Source organism: Eptesicus fuscus, chromosome 15 (genome assembly GCF_027574615.1).
Source record: "Eptesicus fuscus isolate TK198812 chromosome 15, DD_ASM_mEF_20220401, whole genome shotgun sequence".
Taxonomy (NCBI): domain Eukaryota; kingdom Metazoa; phylum Chordata; class Mammalia; order Chiroptera; family Vespertilionidae; genus Eptesicus; species Eptesicus fuscus.
This window is the reverse complement of record NC_072487.1, coordinates 31,878,030-31,902,909: the sequence shown is the minus strand read 5'-3', so window position 1 is coordinate 31,902,909 and position 24,880 is coordinate 31,878,030. Positions and strand designations below refer to the sequence as shown.

The 24,880-nt window shown below is 39.5% G+C and overlaps 1 protein-coding gene across 6 annotated transcripts in view; it reads right to left on the bottom strand.

The window, feature by feature from the left end:
- Positions 1 to 207: 207 nt before the first annotated feature.
- RFX3 (regulatory factor X3) overlaps positions 208 to 24,880 on the bottom strand; it is a 282,845-nt gene continuing 258,172 nt past the window's right edge. For all 6 annotated transcript variants that reach the window (XM_054727240.1, XM_054727239.1, XM_028150529.2 and 3 more), the window contains 4 exons: positions 24,560 to 24,768; positions 19,264 to 19,417; positions 3,264 to 3,306; positions 208 to 701 (listed from right to left, as the gene is read on the bottom strand). In XM_054727240.1, coding sequence (XP_054583215.1) covers positions 463 to 701; positions 3,264 to 3,306; positions 19,264 to 19,417; positions 24,560 to 24,768 — 645 coding nt within the window. In that variant the 3' untranslated portion in view covers positions 208 to 462. The remainder of the gene's footprint in view (positions 702 to 3,263; positions 3,307 to 19,263; positions 19,418 to 24,559; positions 24,769 to 24,880) is intronic.

Sequence of the window (24,880 nt, the reverse complement as noted above, 5' to 3'; positions counted from 1 at the left end):
AAAGCAAATTTGATGCATCTGCTGCCAAATGGGCATGCCTCCAGTGTAAATAAAAAAATGCATTTCTTTTGATATTTCACAGAAGTGCATCTAATTAAAAACTCACACATGAAATCATACACCAAGACTAACAATCAACAATAAAATATTTTCAGCTACAAAAATGTAAATTACTTTTAATTATAAGAAAACAAAAATATTAAGTGTTGTAAAAATCCTTCTTGACACCCGAAACTAAGGGGAAAAAAACTCTTATTATTAAGAGGCAAATAATTTGTTTACGAAAAAAAAAAAAAAGACCTGGCAAAATACATACACCCATTCCATTTCACAACTCCAAAAAGGTAATGTTCAGCACAGATAGAATTTGACAACAGTCGACCTTCAGGCTTATTAATTTCTCAACTTAAGCCCAATATCAACAGGGTTAACGTTAGCTGGGAAAATACGCTTTAATATTCTTTAGACCGCAGTGTAAGTGTTGCCTGTGGCGCTGCACTGTCTGATAGTCTGAGTACTCGTGACGATGTGCTCGCTGTGGATGGGGCTCAGGAGGCTGGGCTGCACGCTGCTCTCGAGAACAGGCTGCAGACAACCCACCGGAAACGCCGGGGTCAGCTCCGTTTTCTCTCTCTTGGCTTGAGGTTCTGAAGAGTCATCTAGTTCTTCATCCATTTCACTTTCCACTTCACTGCCTTCATCTGCACAAACAAATAATGCCACGACTATTACCAAAAGACATACTTCGGAAGACGGCAATGAACACGTGCTAGGAAACACGTTAATATGGAGCATTAGGAAAGCAACTTCTCAGCTCTTCTCAGGGGACGAAGCTTGTAGGTTTTCCTCTCCTGTGGATTTTGCTTGCATCAAAGATCAGTTAATGCATCCATAATTCTTTCAAACATGGTAAAGGTAGTTTATTTGGGGTTAGTTTGTGATTAATACTTTTAATAGCTCCTTTAAAAAGACCTTTGGAATTTCCTAATGTTTTTGTATTAAATAGTTTGGCATAATTTGTGTCATCATGAAGTAGTCACTTTAATACACTGTTGGCTTTTGGGGAATGTATTGAGGTGAAAAATGCTAACTAAAAAAGGAGTAAGGGAGGGAAAGAAGGAGAAAAACTTCAGTCTCCTCCAAAAATCTATAATTAGATATAAATTTTATGTGTTGATATTAGTGTTGGTGAGACTGATGATGACATATATCAGGTATAAGCATGGGTTGCTATAAAGACTCTTTGGTGAGCACGAATATTATAGATGACAATTAAATAGGCTCTTAATTTTTATTACAAAAGATTATAAAGACTGAGGCAGTAGTATCAGATTTAACAATGCACAATGGATTTCCATTCCTGGCAATACTGATATTCACTGTTAATACTGGTATTCATTTCTGGAAATTAAATGTATTAAGTAGTCACTGGTCTCTCCAAATTTTAATACATTTTATATGAACCAAGACATCATTAGAATGGAACACCATTTAATGTTTTCAGGCAGCACAGTTAAAACTCAGAAGTAGGGAGAGGAAAGGCTCACACAGCTTTATTGCTGAGAGAGATCCCCTTCCGAGGAGTAGAGAGAATGCTTTTCATGAGTGATCACTTTTAAACAGCGGGGAATATATTTTTGCCTTAAAAATCTTTTTAGTTCACCTTCAACATGTTTTCCTGTTTACCAAAGAAAAATAAAGGTGTAATCACATCAAATATCTCATCTATAATTAAAATATATCTACACTTGTTATATTGTTTACTCCTAGTGACTTGTAGAAGCAGAACCAAATCTTCATGTTATTCTCTCTGTCATGTACAAGTAGCTCTTTGGTCAGATTCAGCTGAACTCTTTCTAAGGTTGAGTCTAGTGTTACCACTTGGGGCACACCTACCACAACAATCCCTGTTAATGCAGCTCTCAACATAAATGGGCCCTGAATGTTCCTCTCTTACTATCAACTGGGGCAAAGATGGTTTTCTATGGGATTTTTTTCTGCTGCTGTGTGCTCTATTCCAACCTCCCCCCCCCCCCGGCCTAATCCCTATTTCTTTCACTCTGGCTCTTCAATTACAAATTAGTATCATCTCATAATTGATTTATCCTTCTGAGGGTTATTCGGTTAATCCCATAGAGTATATACGCACAGCAACAATATTTTGGGGCCATCATTTTCTACTTTTCCTGCTTTGCTACTAGGTATGTTCCTCTAACAGGAATTAATGCACCCACCATTGCCACAGACTGACAGGAGTTCAACATGGGAGTGACATGGATTCAAAGGTGACCTTCCCTGGCACATCAATGTTTTCCACCGCCAAGGAGGGACAGAAGCTGGACAATGAATACCCTAGGACAGGCTGCTCCAGAAAACAGCACTGCACTCACGTGCGGATTCCCCAAGTCCTTCCTCTTGTCTTGGTTTCCTCACTGGTCTGGCTGTGTCTTGGAAGGGCTAATTGTGTTATTCTCACCTGCCTTTGTGCATTTTGTCCCTGACTCCAGAACTAAATTCTTTAAAACCTCAAGCTATCTTCACTTCTTTTTTTTTTTTTTTTTGAAGAAAGGTCTACATTTTCTACAGTGCTTGTTTATTAGAAATTTTATATTTTTATAAAAACTGGGCTGGTTTTCTATAGGATTTTTACTGCTGCTGTGTGCTCTATTCTAACCTTCCCCCCGCCACCCCTCTCTGTGGTTTGGTAGATCAAGAGTTTCTTCAGGAATATATGTCCTATTGTCATATTAGAGTGGTGATGCTGGTATAATAATTTAAAGAGAATGTATGTTATCCTTTCCATCTATACCACGATTGATCTTGCTTCTCCAGTAAACATCACGGCTCTTTCCGAGTTCCTTTTCCATTGAGAAGCAGGGAGTGGTGATAGGTAGGCTGAGGAATCTTTTTTTCCTTGCCTGAAAGGCCTTGAATACAGATATTTAGACCAACTTTTATGCCTTTTCTCTAGGACTCTGCAGATGGTCAGAAATAATGAACTTACAATGAACTTCAGGCAAAAAGCCAAAATGAGCTTGTAACTGTGTTTAAATTCATTTCTTGTACTTAAGGTACCTCACATAAAGAAAGCACAGAAATGGAGAAATAATGAAGGATTCCGAAGACATCACAGCCATATTCACCTCGGACTGTATGCCATTTCCACAGAGTAAGAGTGCCAGAGACATACACTACATTTTCCTCTGTGAGAATTTCCCAGTCAAATAAAGTCCTTAAAAATGTACATTATTTTAAATTCTTACCTTTATCCAGGTTTCCAGGAGACACAGCATTTAAATCGCCAAACTGCAAAACAGGCATTTGTGCAACAATTACTACCAGGCCGAATAAAAAAATATTCTCAGTCTGCGGTAAAAACACCACACTGTGGTTTTTTAAAACTATAAACTAGTGACCGTTTTGCTCTCTAACTACATAGGTCATGCAATTTTTCAATCAAACTTGTCGAATTTGAACAGTTTGAATTGTGTCACAATTTAGCTGTCTTAGTCTCCTTGCAAAAGGCTACCAATTTTCTCTGCCTTCCACACTCCATTTTACTTTTATTATTTCAACGCAGCAGCAAGGAAATAGGGGCCTGACAGCCTGGACGAGCCTGGACGTGGTGCAATCAATGTGGAAAGGCCCCGACGAAGCAGGCGCACCCTCCAGGCCCACGCCCAGTCCACGTTCACGAGTCCACCTGGAGTTTACATGAGAAAAACATGGCCCAGTTGCTTGGTTGAATTCTGTTTTTCAAGCTTTTATTAGTTGAAATGAAAAACATAATAGGAGCCCCGGAGTTGAGAGTATTTACTTTTATAAAAAGGCTTTTCTTTTTGTAAGTTGCTGTTCTTATTTAATAAGATAATAGGATTCCACTTTTAACAAAGAAAGGCATCTGATCGTTCCGAATGCCAACCAAACAGAGCTTACAGTAATATGGAACAAGGTCTAACCTTCAGCTTAGGCTTTATTTTCTACCTCCATTCACGAGCTTGATGATAATTTTACAATGGGATAATACATTCTGAGAGTCTCAGGGTGGACAAAGATGAACAAAATATACTAAATAAAAAATTGAGGAGCGAAGTTAACAAAGCTAATCAGAAAATGGTGAAGTAAAACCTAAATTTATCCACTTTTTAAATGGAAAACATTATATATTTTTTTAAAGCTGAAGATTCAGAATAAGTCATCATTAGAAATTCAGATTTCTCAACAGACTCAGATAGGGTGAGACAGAAATTCTACTTACATTCGGAAGTTTGCTTATAAAGAGTTCCATGATAGAAGTATTTTTTTCATCTACAAGGTATGTCTATGAAGTAATAAAACTGATCTTATTTTGCAAACATTCACATTTTTTTAACCTAAACATGTGCTGTTCTTATAGTAGCTACCTTAGGAGTTTATACACTTATTCCAAAGTTCTGGAATTTCTCTTTGACACTTTCAAGAGTTAGTTTACATATTATTCAAGAAAGCCCATCTTATTATTTTATATCCAGTTATAACTCCAAACAGCCTTCCAAATTTCATTCACTGCAGTTGGTGCTGGGATGATTTCTGACTACTCACCAAAATCAAATTCATCTTTCACAATCTACGATATATTTAGAATAATGTCATTTTAGTCTTTATTATTTCTTAGCGTTCAGAGACAGTTTGAAAAGAGGCATTTCACATCATTTTATGCCATAACAGTGTTACTGGAACAATGTGTAGCCTTCGAGGTGACTGATTTGAAGCGGACAAGGGCCTCCTTGATACATGGCTCCTAGTATGTTTGTTAGGAAGACTGTCCCATTCATTACTTGACAGATACATCCCACAGGGAAACAAGTATAAAACCATAAACACTGAACTGTTGTTTTAAAGTTGGTCCTGATCACATGGGTCAGAATCTTACATTAGCCAAAATAAAACATTCAGAGTGAAAGTTACATAACATTTCTTGAATTAAAGAATATAATACAAGCAGCAACAAAAATCAATGAGACTATATTTTTGGTATTATTTAAAAATTTTTGAGCTATAAACAGAGAATGCTTAAAAATAAGGGATCTTTTATAAGTTATATCTAATTGATGTAATATGAGATTTTTATTTATTTGAAATAAATACTTAACACTTAAGATTCAATTCTGGAAACAAGTTGGCAGGGATGATTCTAAAGCCAGGGGTGGGGAATGTTGGTCCGAGGTCCTCATAAGGCCCGAAAAACCATTTGGTCTGGTCCTGCCCAGGCATTAGGGGCAAGTTAATTAAATGTTTGACCAAATACAGCAGGCTAATTTTTAAGCTGATAATTTTGTATGGCCCGAGAATGATGTTATAAATATCCAAATGGGCCTTGTCAGAAAAAAGGTTCCCCAACCCTATTCTAAACATACCTCTACACCTATGAAAAGTGAATATTCCATTTGTTTTTGACAAATCTCTAAAAGTTTTTGGGACTAAATTATTATTGCCATTAATGAACAATAATCTACACTAATAAAAGAGAAAGATGCAAATTGACTGTACCTTCGTGACGCCCACCAACTAGTCAGGAATGAGTATGCAAATTAACTCCACAAAGATGGCGGGTTAATTTGCATACACAGGCACCGCCCCAGCCGCTTGGGGCCTCTGGGCAGCGTGAGAAGGCGGAAAGGCAGCTCTGGGCCAGAGCGAAGGCGGTGCCGGCAGCCAGGGGAAGGAAGGCCCACTCTTGCACAAATCTTCGTGCATCAGGCCTCTAGTACTATATAACGTGAAAACAAAACTCTGAACACAGTTGAAAAATTTCTTTAAAAGAAACACTGTTTTTAGTTGCTGCTTAACTAAAACTATGACAACTTCCTCAATACAAAGATTTTTCCATAGAAAATTTCTGCTTAATCTAAATGGATATATCTGATTTTATAGTATGCTAAAAATAAAAGCCCAAACAACTCAAATCTTAGGGATTGTTATCATACTAACTGCTGTGTGCTGTGCCATACACTGTGTGCTGGACACTATAAAAAATCTTAGGGACACTGTCAGCATCTCTAGGTATCTCTAAGATCAATGACAAAATTCCGTTCATAGAGCAAATAGAGAGAGTAGATTTAAAATTAAAATATCTTGTGTATAAGGAGTAAGATTTTGATATTCTATATAGCTGAAGATAAAGGTTTTCCATGCATTTTACATGTGAGAAAAGAATATACATGTAATTAAGAGAAAACCCTTTAATCCCATAGGGAGACTGAATAAGATGAAGAGAATCAGTCGTTCACTCATTATTCACTAAATATTCATTTAGAACTTACTATGTGCTAGGCACTGTGCCAGCCAGCTCCAATCAGATCAATCTGAAAATATTCCCTCTCTTTGGAGGTATCAGAAGTTGCTCATATTATGAAGGATAGGTAGTTTTGCCGTAAGTGAGTCAAACTCGGAAACCTTCAAGGAGGTTTTAGAATTATAGGGTCATTAGAAAGGGAAATCAGTTGCAGGGAGTTTTGGAGCAGAAGGAAGTATAGGAATGGTGATAGGGAGGACTGAGAACAGCTTGAGCAAGGCAGTGTCACAGACAGGGGACAGTGACAAGTCCCGAGGTTAAGCTAGCACAAACCAGAAACAGGAGGAGGAAGATATCATGATTTGGATGAAAAACAAAAACAAAAACGGAGGTTCATAAGAAAGTACAGAGATCACTGTACAGTTAAAGCTCCAGAAATAGGACAATCTAAAATCTGTTGTAGCTTTCTAACTTCCTTACTGCACAGGGGACCGGCGGGGGCTACTACTCACCGAGGTAACTTCCTGCAGCTGATAACACACGTTCATGGTTCAGTACATGGCTAGCTTCCTCACATATTATGACCTCAAGTGTCACTTTCTCAAAGTCACTTCCTCAGAGGCTTTTCCCGACAGCCCTAAGTATCACGGTTGCTGTCATTCTCCATCACTTCCCTCAAAGCACCGACCACAAGGTGAAGCCCTGACTTTGCTTCTTCACCTACTGTCTTCCCAACCCCAATGCCAGTGCACAAGGGTAGGGACCTTATTTGTCCTCTTCATGAATATATCCCAGAATCTGGTAAACAGCTCCTGACAGATATTAAAGGCTGAATAAATACCAAATGAATGAATCTGCCTCCTCATTTCATACTCACATAAAAGCTTATAAATTTGGCAAGGTAGAGAACTTAGGTTTAATCTTACCGCTACTGAAAATAATTGATTGATTTGTCTAACATTATGTAGGAAATACAGTGGTGTTAGATTTGAAACCAGGCATTGTGATCCTTAAGACATTGTGATCCTTATTTAGAAATTAGAGAGGGGAAAAAGGGAGGGAGAGAGAGAAGGGAGAGAGAGGGGGAGAGAGGGAGAGAGAGAGAGAGAGAGAGAGAGAGAGAGAGAGAGAGAGAGAGAGAGAGAGAGTATGTTCTAAGGAATACAGATTAAGGAATTATAAATGTGCTCTGGAGTTAGAAAGCATATGGCCTTTGATGTATGTAGGAATTAAAATTCTAGATAGAAAAATAGGGAATGTCATAAAAGTCAAAATAGAATGGAATATTTCATTTTGAAAGCCCCCATCTTATGGCCTTATAGGTGAATGAAATTCTAGGACTTTATAAATAGTATTTGACCATTGAGTTTTGAAGACAAAAACTGAGTAGGGCTACAAGCAGTTCTGCCTGAGAATGAAAATGGTCCTTAGGCTTTGACTTAAGGTTGTTGACACTATAAACTCAATCTAGGGCTGAAGGTTTATGTGTACTGACCAAGGCATATATGACATGGATAGGCTGTGTGTGTGTGTTTGGCAGAATGGAGATAACAACCAGAAACAGCTGATGAGCTCAGATGAATGCAAACCCTGGTGTCACCAACTGCTGCTCCCTCTGCTCTTCTGAGAAATCAGTAAAGGAATAAGGCCCTTTAAAACTTACCCTATAGCCGCAAAAAAGCTTGTTCACATGCAGATTTTGAACATCCTGGCCCGATTCTAATCTCTGAACATTCTTCCCTTAGATTGAATTTTGTCATGTTCTGAATTTTACAAGTCTGTATAGCTGCACATTCTCTTTTAAGTTCTATTAACCAAAGTTAGTAAAACAGATGACAAAAAAATTAGGTGGCAGCAACTATTTTGGATGTTTTTGATGGTGGAGAGAAACATCTTGAAATTTCAATTGTCAGGGATTTCAGAGCATTATAATTTTCTTTAAATGTCTTCCAAATGAGAACCAAATTAATCAAAGTGTTTTATATTTAGCTTCAGTACAGTGTTTCACAACTGAGGAAAAATAGTTACAGACTTTAAATGATTTCCAATTTTATAAAATTTTCAAGGAATGCTAATGTTGCATTTGGTAAAATCTTATGTTCCCTGGTTATTTTTTCCCCTGTAAGTGGTCTTTTCTATGTATTTCCAAACAATTCTATTGAAGACTTCTAAGATGGCCACGATTTCTGCCAGTGTGCTTCACACCAAAGCAAATTCTGCCCTTCAGCGACTGTTAGTCCTGGCCCTTGGGCTAGCCAGCTGTCCTGGCAACACGCGCTGTTGGCCACTCTGTACATAGGTAGCATATTTTCATCATGATTCTAACTGTTGAGGCTTTTTTGCACTCCTCTGCCCCCTGAGAACACAGTAATGAATGCAATTATGTACATTTATATCATTTCAAGTGAGTAAGAATACAGGCCTTAGTTGCTTTTGAGGAGAAAAGTAGTCTCAAAAATAGAACATGTAACACTACCATTAGGTCAAACCAAGAGGGCCCTGTGTCCTGAGCCCCACCCATAGAGATCCTTGCTCTGGCTTTCCTGTGTTTGTGCCCTCCTCATGATGTAGGAAACCAACTGGGCCAAGTGGATGTACCCTCTGGGGCCTGGGTTTCCCTCCCAACCCCTAGACCATAATCCTATTATCTGAGACCCCAGAGTTCCCTGCCCAATGACCCTGAATCCTTTCTATGCCTGTGTCGGTCTCTTCTCCAAGTCTACCCTTTAGAAGAAAGAAGGCATAGCCAAAGAGGGGCAGCTGTCTGCAAAGAGTGGGCAAAATCTGAACATGGACTGGGGAGTCCACAAGCATGAGCACAAGGCTGGCTATGCAGAGCACAGGATGGGAACGGAACGTGAAGAGAAGGTAAGTGGTCTGGGGGCCAGAGGCTGGCCCAGGAGCAGGAGGTGTCTTTGTCACCACTTTCTGGCATAGAATTAGGAGGAGCCAGTTAAATTTAAACTCAGCCTTCCAAGTTGTTATCAAGATACATTTATCAACCTAGGTGGACAGAATAGCTTTACTTATAGTTGCTCCATAACTTCAAAAATATTTAGACATAAGGGCGCCGTAGGCCCTGCAAATATCAGGGTTGGGCCTGCCAGTATATCCTTTATGGAAATAAAACTGGTTGGAAATAAAGAACTTTGGTGCTCCTTAAAGCCACTTTCAACAAGAAACCACGGCATTAGTTTAATACAATACATAGGTACTCCTTAATTTTGATTATATCACCTCTATTTTTTGGAAACGACTAACTGAAGAGACAATGGGGTTTCGGGTGTGAAAACGTGTTCTCTTTATAACAAGAAAGCCTTTACAACTAGCATATTTTGAATGTCTACTAACAAAAAGTGGAAAGGAGGAGGGTGGAGAACTATCACAATGCACCCTGCAATGCAGAGAAAAGAAGCCTGGACGAAAATAATGAAAGCTTACATGGTAGCATCTGGTTTGTGTATGACTGTGAGTGTGGGTGCTTTGCAGGGAGCTGTATTATATGGATAAAATAAATTAGTCCCTATTCTGAATCTGTCTCCAAACAATTTATATGGTGAAAAATTAAAATGCGGATTGAGGCCATCTGAGTGAGAAAGTCCTACTTTCTCCAGTTAGTTCTACCACTTGCTAGTTCTGACTTTGGGCAACTTTCCAACAATGTTCCTCATCTCTTGTAAGGTTATGGTGAATATTAAATGAGGATGTAAAACACCTAGCACAAGGCCAGTCCTCAATTAAAAATAATAATAAATAATAAGCCGTATTATAAATAATGTAATTTTTGACTAGTGTGCATTATATTTTCCCAGCTACTACTATTCCAAGATAGTTTCCTTTCCTGCAAATGATTTTTAACTAGCACTATGATTCATGACTTTAAAAATAGTCTGTAACAAGTCTACTATTCCTCAGGTACATTATCTGCGTGTTTCCTAGTTGCACTAGAACAGTGGTTGGCAAACTCATTAGTCAACAGAGCCAAATATCAACAGTACAAAGATTGGAATTTCTTTTGAGAGCCAAATTTTTTAAACTTAAACTACATAGGTAGGTACATTGTTATTAACTTAATTAGGGCACTCCTAAGCTGCCCTTTGCTAAAAACTCAAGGGGCCAAAGAGCTGCATGTGGCTGGCGAGCCACAATTTGCCGACCACTGCACTAGAACAATGTTCACTGAAGTTAATTTTTATTAGTTTTCATTGGTTTTACTTTAAGCATCCACCCTTATTTACCATTATTTTACTTCTATCAAATTGGACTTTTCCACTCAAATTTTACCCTAAAGCTTGCCTGTTGAATTACCATTGCTCTTTTCTAGTTTTTAGGTTTTAAAGATGCCCCCCCACCCCCCCACATTCTACTTTGAGTACATCAATGTAGATGAACCCAAACAATTTTCTTTTCTTTTTTTGGTTTTGTTAATCTTCACTTGAGAATATTTTCCCATTGATTTTTAGAGAGAGTGGAAGGGAGGGGAAGAGACAAAGACAGAGAACCATCAATGTGAGAGAGACATATTGATTGGTTGCCTCCTGCATGCGCCTCGACCTGGGCTGGGGATTGAGCCTGCATGCTCCTGATACATACCCTTGACCAGAATCAAACCTGGGAACCTTTGATCCAAAGACCAGTGCTCGACCCACGGAGTCAAACCAGCCAGGGAGACATTTTTCTTTTGATGGTAAATCCTTAAGAATTTTTTTCATTAAAAAATATTACTAAAATGTTATCTTTTCATATTTATGTTCACAATTAAGCCATGTTTTGGGTTCCAATTTTATTTCAAAAAGTTGGTTATATAGTAAGCTTAGATATAATATTAAATACATATAAATTATGACAATTTAATTACAATAGATTAACTATGAAAATGTTAGAAAATCCTTTTATGAGCAATCACAATTTATAGATTCCATAAATATATTAATGGACTTTGTATGTTTTAAAAAATAAAGCAGAGATAAGTCCCGAGGTTTAACATAAGTAAGCATGATTTGCCCAAGATTATATCACTATAAATTAAGTAAAATTCAGTTATTCTGACCCAAAGTCCTACATTATTTCTAGGCATTAAATCTTTATTTACACAAATTATACAAAGAATCATACAATTTCTACTGTGTAGTTCTAGAATAAAAGTAGAAACCAAATAGTATAGATCTAAGGTAGTTTAGGTGAATTAAGCCTCTCTAACAACTGCTTTTTAAGATACCAAGTAAGAAAATCTGAATAGGCCGATAACTATGAAGGAAATCGAAGCAGTAATCAAAAAACTTCAAACAAACAAAAGCCCTGGACCAGATTTTCACAAGGGAGTTTTATCAAACATTGCAAGAAGAAATAAAACCTATCCTCCTCAGACTATTCCAAAAAATTCAAGAGGAAGGAACACTTCGAAGCTCTTACTATGAAGCCAGCATTACCCTAATCCCAAAACCAGATAAAGACACTAAAAAGAAAGAAAATTACAGGCCAATATCTCTGATGAACATGGAAGTTAAAATCCTCAACAAAATCCTAGCAAATCGGATCCAGCATTACATTAGAAAGATCATACACCATGACCAAGTGGGATTTATTCCGGGGATGCAAGGATGGTACAATATCCGCAAATCAATAAACGTCATATATCACATAAACAAACTGAGAGATAAAAACCATATTATCATATCCATTGATGCAGAAAAAGCATTTGACAAAATCCAACACCCTTTCTTGATTAAAAACTCTCAGCAAGGTGGGAATTGAGGGATCATACCTCAACATCATAAAAGCCATATATGACAAACCCACAGCCAACATCATACTCAATGGGCAAAAACTAAAACCATTTCCCCTAAGAACAGGAACAAGACAGGGATGCCCAATCTCACCACTCCTGTTCAACCTAGTACGGAAGTGCTAGCCATAGCAATCGGACAAGAAGAAGAAAAAATTAGAAAAGAAGAAGTAAAACTGATCTTATTAGCAGATGACATGATATTGTACATAGAAAACCCCAAAGACTCCATCAAAAAACAACTAGACTTAATAAATGAATTGGGCAATGTAGCAGGATACAAAATTAACACCCAGAAGTCTACGGCTTTTCTTTATACCAATAATGAACTCACAGAAAGAGATATTAAAAAAAAAAACCCTATCCCATTTACCACTGCACCAAAAATATTAAGATACCTAGGAATAAATTTAACTAAGGAGATAAAAGGACCTGTACTCAGAAAATTTCAGGATGCTGATAAAAGAGATAGAGGAAGACAGAAACAAATGGAAGAATATACCACGTTCATGGACTGGTAGAATCAATATCATTAAAATGTCCATATTACCAAAAGCAATCTATAAATTCAATGTAATCACCATTAAATACCAACGGCATACTTCAAAGACCTAGAACAAACTCTCCCAAAATTCATCTGGAATAAAAAAGACCCCAAATAGCTGCAGCAATCCTGAGAAAGAACAAAGTTGGAGGGATCACAATACCAGATATCAAGCTATACTACAAAGCCACTGTTCTCAAAACTGCCTGGTACTGGCACAAGAACAGACATATAGATCAGTGGAACAGAACAGAGAACCCAGAAATTGACCCAAGCGATTATGCTCAATTAATATTTGACAAAGGAGGCAAGAGCATACAATGGAGTCAAGACAGTCTCTTCAATAAATGTTTTTGGGAAAATTGACAGATACATGCAAAGAAATGAAATTAGACCACCAACTTACACCATACACAAAAATAAACTCAAAATGGATAAAGGACATAAGATGGGAAACCATAAAAATCTTAGAAGAAGCCATAGGCAGCAAAATAGCAGACATTTGTCGTAGCAATATCTTTACCAATACAGCTCCAAGGGCAATGGAAATGAAGGAGAAAATAAACAGATGGGACTACATCAAAATAAAAAGCTTCTGCACAGCAAAGGAAACATCAACAAAACAACAAGAAAGCCCACCACATGGGAGAACATATTTGCCAATGTTATCTCCGATAAGGGTTTAATATCCAAAATTTACAGGGAACTCATGCAACTTAAAAAAAGGAAAATAAACAATCCAATCAAAAAATGGGCAGAGGACCTAAATAGACACTTTTCAAAAGAGGACATACAGAAGGCCGAGACCTATGAAAACATGCTCACAGTCAATAATCATCCAAGAGATGAAAATCAAAAAAACAATGAGGTACCATCTCACACCTGCCAGAATGGCTATCATCAACAAATCAACAAACGACAAGTGGTGGAGAAGATGCAGAGAAAAAGGAACCCTCCTTCACTGCTGGTGGGAATGCAGACTGGTGCAGCCACTGTGGAAAACAGTATGTGGCGTATCCTCAAAAAAGTAAAAATGGAACTGCCAGTTGACCCAGTTATACCACTTTTGGAATATATCCCAAGAAAACAGAAAGGATACATGCACTCCTATGTTCATAGCAGCACAATTTACAATAGCTAAGATTTGGAAACGGCCTAAATGCCCATCAGCAGATGAATGGATTAGAAAACTGTGGTATATCTACACAATGGAATACTATGCTGTTGTAAAAAAGAAGGAACTGGAGAGCATTATGCTAAGCGAAATAAGCCAGTCAGTGAAAGATAAATACCACATGATCTCACTCATTTGTGGAATATAAAGAACACTGTAAACTGATGAACAAAAATAGATACAGAGGCAAAGAAGCATCAAACAGACTGTCAAATTACAGCGGGAAGGCAGGGGAGGGTTAGGCGGGGTAAGAGATCAACCGAAGGACTTGCATGCATGCATATAAGCATAACCAATGGACACAAGACACTGGGTGGTGGGGTGAGGGCATGTGCCAGGGGTAGAGGAAACCGGGGGGAGGTCAATAGGGAAAAAAGGAGACATATGTACTACTATTTGTAATACTTTAAATAATCCTATATAATAAAGAGGTAATATGCAAATTAACCCTCAAATCTTCACAAGATGGCTGCCTATGACCAGGCTGAAAGGGGCATTACTGAGGGAAGACCAAACGACTGAACAAGCAGGCTGCATGGGGCAATCATGCTGGCAGGGGGGTTAGTGAGGGGCAACCAGGCTGACAGGGGGGCAGTTGGGGGTGACCAGGCCAGCAGGGGGGCAGTTGGGTGCGATTAGGCTGGCAGGGGGGCAGTAAGGGGTGACCAGGCTGGCAGGGAAGGGGTAGTTTGGGGTGACCAGGCAGGCAGGCAGGTGAGTGATTAGGAGCCAGCAGTCCAGGATTGTGAGAGGGATGTCCAACTGCTGTGATCAGGCCTAAACCGGCAATTGGACATCCCCCAAGGGGTCCTGGATTGGAAAGGGTGCAGGCTGGGCTGAGGGGACAGCCCCTGTGCACGAATTTTGTGCACTGGGCCTCTAGTAATAGTAATAAAAAGATATGAAGTAGGAGTTAGGTTAGGAGCAAGGAAGAGTTGGGCAGAGCCCCAGGTAGAAAGAACCAATTACACAGTAGTCCAATGATGAGAAAAGCCTGGTGAATAAGATCAGAGAAAAGAACACTGTGATTGCAACAGGAGTAGTAGGAGGGAGGCTGAGGTTTAATCAGAGTCAGGACCTGACCTTCTGTACCAAGAAAAGAATTTGTTTTTTAACTAATAGAAGAGAAAGCTGCTGAAGGGTTTAAGTGCAGGTAACACAATAAGCTTTATATTTTCATAAGATGATACTGACTGCTCCATGGGGTGGTGGTAAGGAGCAGATTTGGTAATTGGTTGGATATAGGAGACCAGATAGAAATGTGAAAGATGACATTCAGGTATCCAGTCTGATTACCAGGGAGGACTGTAGTATCATTTACAGATTGTAGTATCATTAGCAGACAGACCAAGAGTTTAATTTTATTAAGTGTATAATAGCTCTCAATAAATAGTGACAATTATTGTTTTGTGGTTGTTTTTACTGATGATTGAAAACCACTTGCTGTGATTAGGGGTAATGGTGACTTTTTAGGTGTTGCTCCCACTGTGTACACAGGTACTTCTAGACTTGACATTTGCAAAGGGAAGTCACCTATGGGACTAATAATGCAACTGAACTTCAACATGAAAAAGCCTTTTTTTACGTTCAATCTGACGTCTAGGATAGCTTAATATAACACATGAATAAACAGAATTCTTTTTTCTTGAATTCCCTTCTTTTCCCAAGAATCAAGAAAGTTTAGATATGATAATATGGCCATGCCAACTGGTCTATCCAGGGCTCACGTATGTTTGAGGTATCAATGTTCTACGGGGAGATCAAACATATAAAATTAGCCTTAATTGGCCTAGGCTAAATAATGAATGAGCAAAGACAGCTCAAAGGATTTTCCTATAAGTTGGGTAAGGGGATAGTAAGCAAACAAATCAAGAGGTGTACTTAGATCTTTGATCTTACAGAAAGAATTTCATACTTTATTTTATGACACAGATTCTACTTATATCATACTAGAGGCCCAGTGCATTAAATTCGTGCATGGGCGGGGGTTGTGTCCCTCAGCCCAGCCTGCACTCTCTCCAATCTGGGACCCCTGGAGGGATGTCTGACTGCCCAGTGGGATCGGGCCTAAACGGGCAGTCAGACTTCCCTCTCACAATCCAGGACTGCTGGCTCCCAACCGCTGCTCACCTGCCTGCCTGCCTGATTGCCCCTAACCGCTTGTGCCTGCCAGCCTGATCACCCCTAACCACTCCCCTGCCAGCCTGATCGACGCCTAACTGCTTCCCTGCCAGCCTGATTGCCCCTAACTGCCCTCCCCTGCCAGCCTGGTCACCCCTAACTGCCCTCCCCTTCTGGCCTGGTCGCCCCTAACTTTCCTCCCCTGCCAGTCTGGTCTCCCTAACTGCCCTCCTCTGTCAGCCTGGTCACCCCTAACTGCCCTCCCCTGCAGGCCTGGTCGCCCTTAACTGCTCTCCCCTGCTGGCCTGGTTGCCCCCAACTGCCCTCCCCTGCAGGCTTGGTTTCCCCAACTGCCCTCCCCTGCAGGCCTGGTTCCCCCAACTGCCCTCCCTTTCAGGCCTGGTTCCTCCCAATGCCCTCCCCTGCCGGCCATTTTGTGTCCACATGGGGGTGGCCATCTTGTGTGTAGTAGTGATGGTCAATTTGCATATTACCTCTTTATTATATAGGATTTTCACCTCATTTAATAATCTGTCATACCTACAAATACTGTTTACACATAGTGGGGGAAAAAAGACTGCCTATTAGAATAATTAGCAGTATCGACTATGTAAGGCTATTTTCATTTTCATTCTGGTGAGCCAGTGCTGCCTGTACAAGCATCTGAGAAGGCTGCTAAGTCTTCACACCTGGCTCACGACCACTGCCTTTGTTTTCTAGAGATGCCAGGAAAGCAAAGGCCAAGATTCAAGAGTGTCCACATGCTGTTAATGAGAACCCTTGTTATCATTATCCTGATCATTGTATTAATTAAGCCCTGAAGCGTATGAGGTGGATGGCAAATGTATGAAATATACCAGAAGGCATGTCTATTTCAGAATTTTTGAGCCCTGAGTTGAGAAATTTTACAGTACTTAATCTACACACCAACTGGGCATTTTGCAACCAGGCATCTATAAAAGAACTAAAGAGAAAGAGGCACTAAGGGCACATCAAATCTCACACCTAAATAACTGGCATCATTTAAACACAAGCACTATTAATGAACATCAGACAGATACACAGACCAGAGATTTTAAAGGAGAAAGAGGAATAGTTTAACCCAGTGGTTCTCAACCTTTCTAATGCCGCAACCCTTTAATATAGTTCCTCATGTTGTAGTGACCCCCAACCATAAAATAATTTTCGTTGCTACTTCATAACTGTAATTTGGCTACTGTTATGAATCATAATGTAAATATCTGTGTTTTCCGATGGTCTTAGGTGACCCTGCTAGTCGGACATCCCTTTCACAATCTAGGACTGCTGGCTCCCAACTACTTGCCTGCCTGCCTTCCTGATTGCCCCTAACTGCTCTGCCTGCCAGCCTGATCACCCCCTAACCACTTCCCTGCCAGCCCCTGATACCCCGGTCACCCCCAAATGCCCTCCCTTGCATATCCCCTTTTTATTAGATAGGGTTTTTTCTTTAGCATATTGGACAGTCCTAACTGTTTTGGCTCAGCAGATGGATGGAGCATTGGCCTGCAGAATCAAGGGTCCCAGGTTCGATTCTGGTCAAGGGCATGTACCTTGGTTGGGGGCACATACCCAGTGGGAAGTGTGCAGGAGGCAGCTGATCGATGTTTCTCTCTCATAGATGTTTCTAGCTCTCTATCCCTTACCATTCCTCTCTGTAAAAAATCAATATATATTATAAAAAAAGAAACATTTAAAATTCCTCCATATCTGCCTGGCTGGTGTGACTCAATGGTTGAGACCCCAGGCTGCCACTGCTGGCAGGGGATGGGGCCCTGGCCAGGCTGAGACCCCAGCCCAGGCTGCCACCTCAGCCCAGCCAAGCTGAGACCCCTGACCAGGCTGCCATCTCAGCCTGGCTGTGGATAGCCCGGTGGGGGTGTGCGTCTCCAGCCCAGGCTGCCTTCACTGGCCTGAAGATAGCTTGGTGGGGGTGCACCGCCCTGCCGCTTCAGGCTGCTGCTGCTGGCTGGGTGATCATGCAGTGGGGGTGCCCGGCCCTGCAGGCATGAGACCCCAGCCCAAGCTGTCCTCACCGCCAGAGGATCCTGTGGCTTGGGTGCGGGGCCCTGGCGGCCTGAGACCCCCAGCCCAAGCCGGCGCGGCTTGCCAGGGATAACTCGCGAGTCCCCGCTCCCAGCTCCTCCTGCCAGCGCGATTGGCCACCTGGAGTCCCGCCCCCACGCCTGGAGTCCTGCTGGCCCAATCGTGGGCGTAGTGGAGTGATGGTTAATTTGCATATTACCCTTTTATTATGTAGGATACTCAGAGAGGACCTTGAAGTATATTTTTAAACTTATACCTTTACTAGTATATTCATTAAACTAGGAAATGCATATAATACACTTATTTTCACTTTTTAAATTTAAATAAGCACATATACGAAACTTCTTTATTGCTGTGGGTAATTTGTAATGTTGCCTTACCTGGTATAATCCTGCAAGACTTCAAGTACCCCAATTTAACACAACGAAATGAGCCAGTGCTGAATCATTTGAGCATTTGCATTTATTCCTAATTATATTAACAAACCCTTGTTTATGGTAACTTCAGAGTTTTAGCTTTTAGACATTTGTTGAAAATAAGACATTTTGCTTACTATTTAAAAATTCTGAAGAGGAGAGTTTTTTCTTCACATCTAGTTATTAGAAGCAAGGCTCTGAAAATCTGACTGAGTTTTCAAACCAGATCTCTACCACTTAGCTATGTAATAATCTGTGTCTTACGCTTCCAACTTGAATCTCAGCTGCTCATCCATAAAACAGGATAAAGTAGTACCTAACTCAAAGACTTGTTGTGTTAAATGCTTTGTTGCATGGAAAGGACTTAGAATTGTGCCTAGCACATATAAGTGCCCCAAAATGTCAGCTATCATCATCATCATCATCATCATCATCATCATCATCATCATTGCCTCCTGAAACAGAATCATTCATTTTTGGACACTGGGAAAAAGTCTACAAAATACATTTAACTTTTCCCCTCTGTATTCTTAGTCCTTAGTTTTATCAGAAGCATCAACCTTTCTTATTTCCCAATTAGATTTTTTTTTTTTAGTCCAGTGATTCTCGAACTTTTCTTTTACATAGGTACCATTATAACAAATTCAAACATTCCAGGAACTTCCACATGACATAATTTATAATTTTAGAATCCTCTGATTAAGAAAATACATATGAACAGAGGAACTTAAGGACCCCCTGAAACAAATCCACAGCTCCTCCAGGGTCTAAGGCTTATTGGGTAGGAACCATAGTTTTAATCAATAATGAATATATTTAGATAATAATGTAATTCAGGTTCTTTTTAAAAACCTTGTGGGTCATAGTTCTTTCAGTTTCTCTTACCTCGCCCATGACTGCTATGGGTGTTTCTCCTGTTGCCTGAGCAACACGATGCTCTACTAAGTAGAACATATACTCGTCATAGAGTAGACGGATCAAGTGGAAGGAGCCAAAGCTAGCAGCACTGCGTAAGGTTAAGTCCCGAATAACCATTGAGCTGTTCCAAGAGAAAAGACAGATGCAGGCAATATTAGTGACGAGGATTAGAGTTCAACCTACTTTTTCTCTTAAAAGAAGTCAAGTTGGAGGTCTGAAAGATGGGTATGGCACACAACCTGCCATGCAATAATTTCATGATTAAAAGCAATTGGCTCAACTCTTTGAAACAGGGTGGTAAAAGAGGTAATCCTCACTGACACTTGATTAGGACTTTATTAGAGCTAGACAGGTTTTTATGGGAAAAGCCATTTTACTAACATAGGAAAGTCTGATGATTCCATTGAATTCTCATATGGGTCAGAATTGAATATAAAATAGTTTTGAAAGGTTGACAACTCATCACCACCGTAAGAAAAAGCAACTCAAAGTGAAAATCTTATTGATGGGTAAACATTGTGTTTCCACCTCCCAATGACAGTGACTTTGATCAGAAGCATCAACCTTTGGGAAAAGATGTATTTGTGCCATACAAAGGTTATAAAACATACTAAGCAATGTGCTCAGATGTGGCAAAGTAGGATGTAGATGATCTTTACATTGATCTGTGCAAACTGGGGTGGAAGACAAATTTATTGTAATTCCAGTTTCTTACTGATTTCCACTTAAATTAAGGTGATTTTCCATGAAAAGTGTATTAAAATCAATGAAGAAATGCCTGTCTTTGAGAAATGTGAACTTTTAATTTATAAAATATGATACCAAAATATGAACAATATTAATAAAACTAGAGGCCTGATGCACGAAATTGGTGCAAGAGTAGGCCTTCTTCCCCTGGCTGCTGGCACCAGCTTCCCTCTGGCATCCGGGACCCGGGCTTCCCTTGCAGCCCCAGCTTTATCCGGAAGGTCGTCCGGGAGGATGTCCAGTCTAATTAGCATATTACGCTTTTATTATTATAGATACTAACAATGAACTTAATATTTAAATTGTAAACGAGTTTAAAATAAAATTTTGGCTTCACTGAAGATAAGCCAATCATTGGCTTGTCCATGCACTTCAAACCTCTTTAATATTTCTAATTAGAGTCAGGGTGGGGAGGTATGTGTGGGGTGTTGTGGGATGTGTGTGTGTGTGTGTGTGTGTGTGTGTGTGTGTGTGTGTTTATTGATTTTAGAGAAAGGAAGGGAGGGAGGGAGAAAATAAGTGAGGAAGAGAAAGAGACAGAGAGATAGAGATAGACATAGAGATAGAGATTGATTGGTTGCTTTCAGTGTGTGTCCCAAAAGAGGATCAAACCCTCAATCCAGATATGTGGCCTGACCAGGAATCGAACTGGCAACCTCCTTTTGGTGTACAGGACAATGTTCCAATCAATTGAGCCACTTAGTCAGGGCAATACCTAGCTATCTTTTAAATATACTGATAAGCATGCCATGAAATTATTGTCACATGTTTAGAAAAGAATCAGTTGAGTTATATTATTAGTACTATGTCTACTTTATTCTCTCTGTGTTGGGCCTCTGCCCTACAAGCCAAGTATTAAATGACATAATTAACAGTTTAATTAGAAACCTATTGTTGATTCAGACTTCTATAAGGCATGCTGCAGAATTGATTCCATTGAATTTCATGTTGCTAAGTTACCACAAATTCAACTCATCTTAAAATCAGTAATAAATGTTAATTATTTTATGATGGTGAAAGATACCCTTGTGTATTTGTCTTTATAATTCATGGTGTGGAAATGGAAACATTTACTCTAACACATGATACTCAATCCACCTCTTTGTGTATTTGGGGATATAACACCCTTCCTAAGAAGAAAGGTGAGAACATCACACCTGTGACCCCCTTGGGAACTCTCTTTTCTTAATTTATTTTTATTGATTTTATAGAGAGACATGAATGGAGGAAGGCGGGAAGGGAGAAAGGAAGGGAGAGATGGATGGAGGGAACGGGGGGGGGGGGTGGTGGGAAGAGAGAAAGAGGGGGAGAGAGAGAAACATCAATTTGTTGTTCCGCTTTTTAATGCATTCATTGGTTGTTTCTTGTATGTGCCTTAACCACGGCTCAAACCCACAACCTTGGTGAATTAGGATGACCCCCTAACCAACTGAGTTACCCAGCCAGGGCCTGAACTGTCTTTTTAACAGTGCTTACAGTTGATTTCAAAAGAGTGTTACTTTATGGAAGATTTATATATTGTCCCGTTGTAGTAAAGCTAGATTCCCTGTGCCCCTTTTCAAATCACTATAAAAGCTATACATTTCATTCCTTAAAAATGGGATATTTGGTTATCCTGAGTAATGCTGTGTTCTGTTATCCACAAAACACACAAGCTGAGAAATGGCCCACAAAAACTTCTCCATTTATGCCCAAGAAAGACGGTGATTATTTTTTATCCACCTCCCAGGGAGCTAACAGTAGCCACTTAAAGCCGGGTTAGGCAAGGAGATCCCCCATCCAGAAAAGAGGGTGTTTTCAGCCATTCATCAACTGCCAGCTGATATCATGATTCCCTGCCAGTCCATTTCTATATTCGTATGCATGTAAATAGACACACAGAATCTTAGAAATTGTGAGATTAAATGGCTTCAGAAATTGAGAGTCTGCATAAGTGACTGCCAAATTCTTATTACAATGCCAAAAACTTAAAAAAAAAATACCTGCAATTCTGTTTCTCTGATAGTTTATGAATGCAGTGTTCGTTACTCAATATGTTCTAATGCCTTAGTAAAAAGCAGTTCAGATTCTAAAGGCTTTTAGGTTTTTAAGCTATTGACTTTGCCTACCAGCAGGAGGTATGCATCTGTCAGAATATGCCTTCCCTTCTGTGGCCTTTCACTGTACGCCTTCAAGTCTTTTTGAAATGAAAATAATAACCATAATAGTGCCTAATAATAACAAGCCAATTATCCCCAACTCAGGGAGGACAGAGGGCAGGCAAGTGATGATCTGGGTTTGTGTATCTGTGAGAACAAAAATACAAGTAAGTAATTTTCTCTTTTCAACATAACCTGCAACACATTTCTGTGGAGACAAAGGCTCCAGGGGTATATTTCTAAAATGTTATCAACTAAATATAGTAAAAATAAAAACCTCCAGGAAGAAGTAAGGGTAGGCCTGACACAACATCATCAGAAAGCAGTGAGAAGGGGAAAAAAACCCTTGCTTTTTCTGATATAGAGGATGTACTCTGCTTTAGGTCATTTGGTTTTTGGAATAACCAGCTAGTAGAACTTCTGTTTCATCAATCATTCATGAAGCACATATACCATCTATTTAATTTTCTGAAGAAAAATGGATGAATAACAAATCAACTTGTAAGAAAATGGGAAAATACATGAAATCTTAAGAAATATTACCAATTTAAAAATTTGATTTCTACTATTACTGCTACTTTGAGAATACTGTGACGCTGTTTTCTAAATCTTTCCCATATATCCAGAGGAGATTCTAAACCTAGCATGGGCTTTACTGAAGCATACCAGCAGGTCATAGTCAGACAGTATCTTCACAAAGAAATCATGTGGGCCACAGGTATTAGGTATGAGAGACAGAACTGTGGAATTATTTCATTCCAAAACCAAAAACAAAATAACACAAAACTGGCAAGCTTTCTTTCACTGCATTTGAACCTTTGCTAGACACTATTCTTACATCCTGAAAATAGTTTTCCAATTTAACTCTGAACTGAACGTATATAGTACATCTGCAGCTCTACTTTAAGAAATAAGAATTGGACCAAATCGGCTAAGAAAGCAAGTCACTTACAATAAAAACCAAAGCAACTACAATTATAATGAAAAGATATCTTTATAAGGGTGATCAAACAAGATGAAATTCTATAGTCTGGGCTTACTGGGTTCATGAGCACTACTAGTTCCTAAACTCTGTTACTTCTTCATATACCTCCTCTCCTCACAGCCAGCTTTGGACTCACAGCTGGCATCTAGATAATAACCACGGTGTACCATAGCCACAGTCAGTGGTATATCCTGTGCTCACGTCACTACTTTCTGATATGATACTTGAATGGCTGTATAGGATCAAAATTAGGAACCTGCCCAAACCTCAAAGTATATATGCTTTTTAGGCCCAAGCCAATGGGGTCACCTTTATCTAAAGAAGCAAAGAAATGAACCCACCATAAGAAAAAATGCCAGGGTCAAAAATACAGCTTATCTAACTTATGAAATGGAACTTCATCTGTCAATCCCATCCCAAGTATAAAAGGTATTATGCCATCTTAGGTTCTGTTTTAAACCCTTGGGGCAGACCTAGGGTCAACAGCTTATACCAACATTTGATATCATATATCAGGTAATCTGAAAGCCTTTCTCCTCCAGGGTTCTTCTATGTCTACAAAAATATATATTTATGTCAATATTATTTCAGTAAAAAAGTGATACATTTTGTACTGGCTATTAGGTTATTGGATATTAAACTAGCTATGCATTAGAATAACCAGAAATAAGCTTTTAAAGAAAGAATTTTTTATTTATTCCTAATTATTACTCCCTTAACCATCAAGATTTTAATCCAGTAGAGGTTTGGGAGGTATGTAGATTTTTTTTTTTTTACACTAATTCTGATGTGCAGCTAGGTTTGAAAACAGTTGTAATTGATCAGTAAGAATTTAACTAGATGGTTTTGAGCATGCATTAGAATCACCAGGACAACATTAAAACATGCACAGATTGTTGGGCCTCACCTCTGTAGTTTCTGATTTAAAGAGATTTGGGGGAAGGGACCTGAGAATTTGTATTTCTAACATGTTCTGAGCCATTGATGCCACTGGTCTCTGAGAATCACTGAAGCAGAGAATAGGAAGAAGTGGTGCTAAGGCCTCAAGAAAGAAAAGCCTACATAATGTCTGTTTGCCAGAGGGAGGACTGTAGCCCCTTTCTTGCTGTTGTAAACACATTCTCTAGACTGGAGTCTTGGGTGTTCCCATCTGAGAACTCTAGGGCTCTGAGCAAGAGGCTTTCTGTTCCTAGCAGAAAGCTGAGTTTCATAAGCCTCCTGATAGGATTCCATAAAGTTGCAATCAATGAATTGGGTTGAAAATAATTACAACTGGAAGTTTCTACGAATTAAAGTCTTCACTTATTTATTTTCTTTTGTCTGAGAAGTGTGTACATTACACACGTATTTGCAGACTATGAAAAATAAAGCTCAGTGAAAATTTAGATGGTACCTGTAGAAAGACCATTTTAGCAGAAACTGCCTGGCAGCTTTCGGAAAACTGGGCCTCCCTTCGTAGGGTTTCAGGGCTTGCATCATCACGTTGTCCAGCCATGCGGCCCACTGCTCCAGGGTGCTCTGCTGCTGGAGAGTCATCTTGAAGTCTGTTTCTAGTCTCTGAACCATGTTGTCATCACACTGGCACACCCAGGAAGCCTGCTCCTGGGACAGTACACACAAAGCAAAAGAAAAGTTCAACACATCTTTTCACTGAATGGCCGCACACAAACCATATGCACGAATGGGAAATTATAATGAAAGCTTCCAACTATTT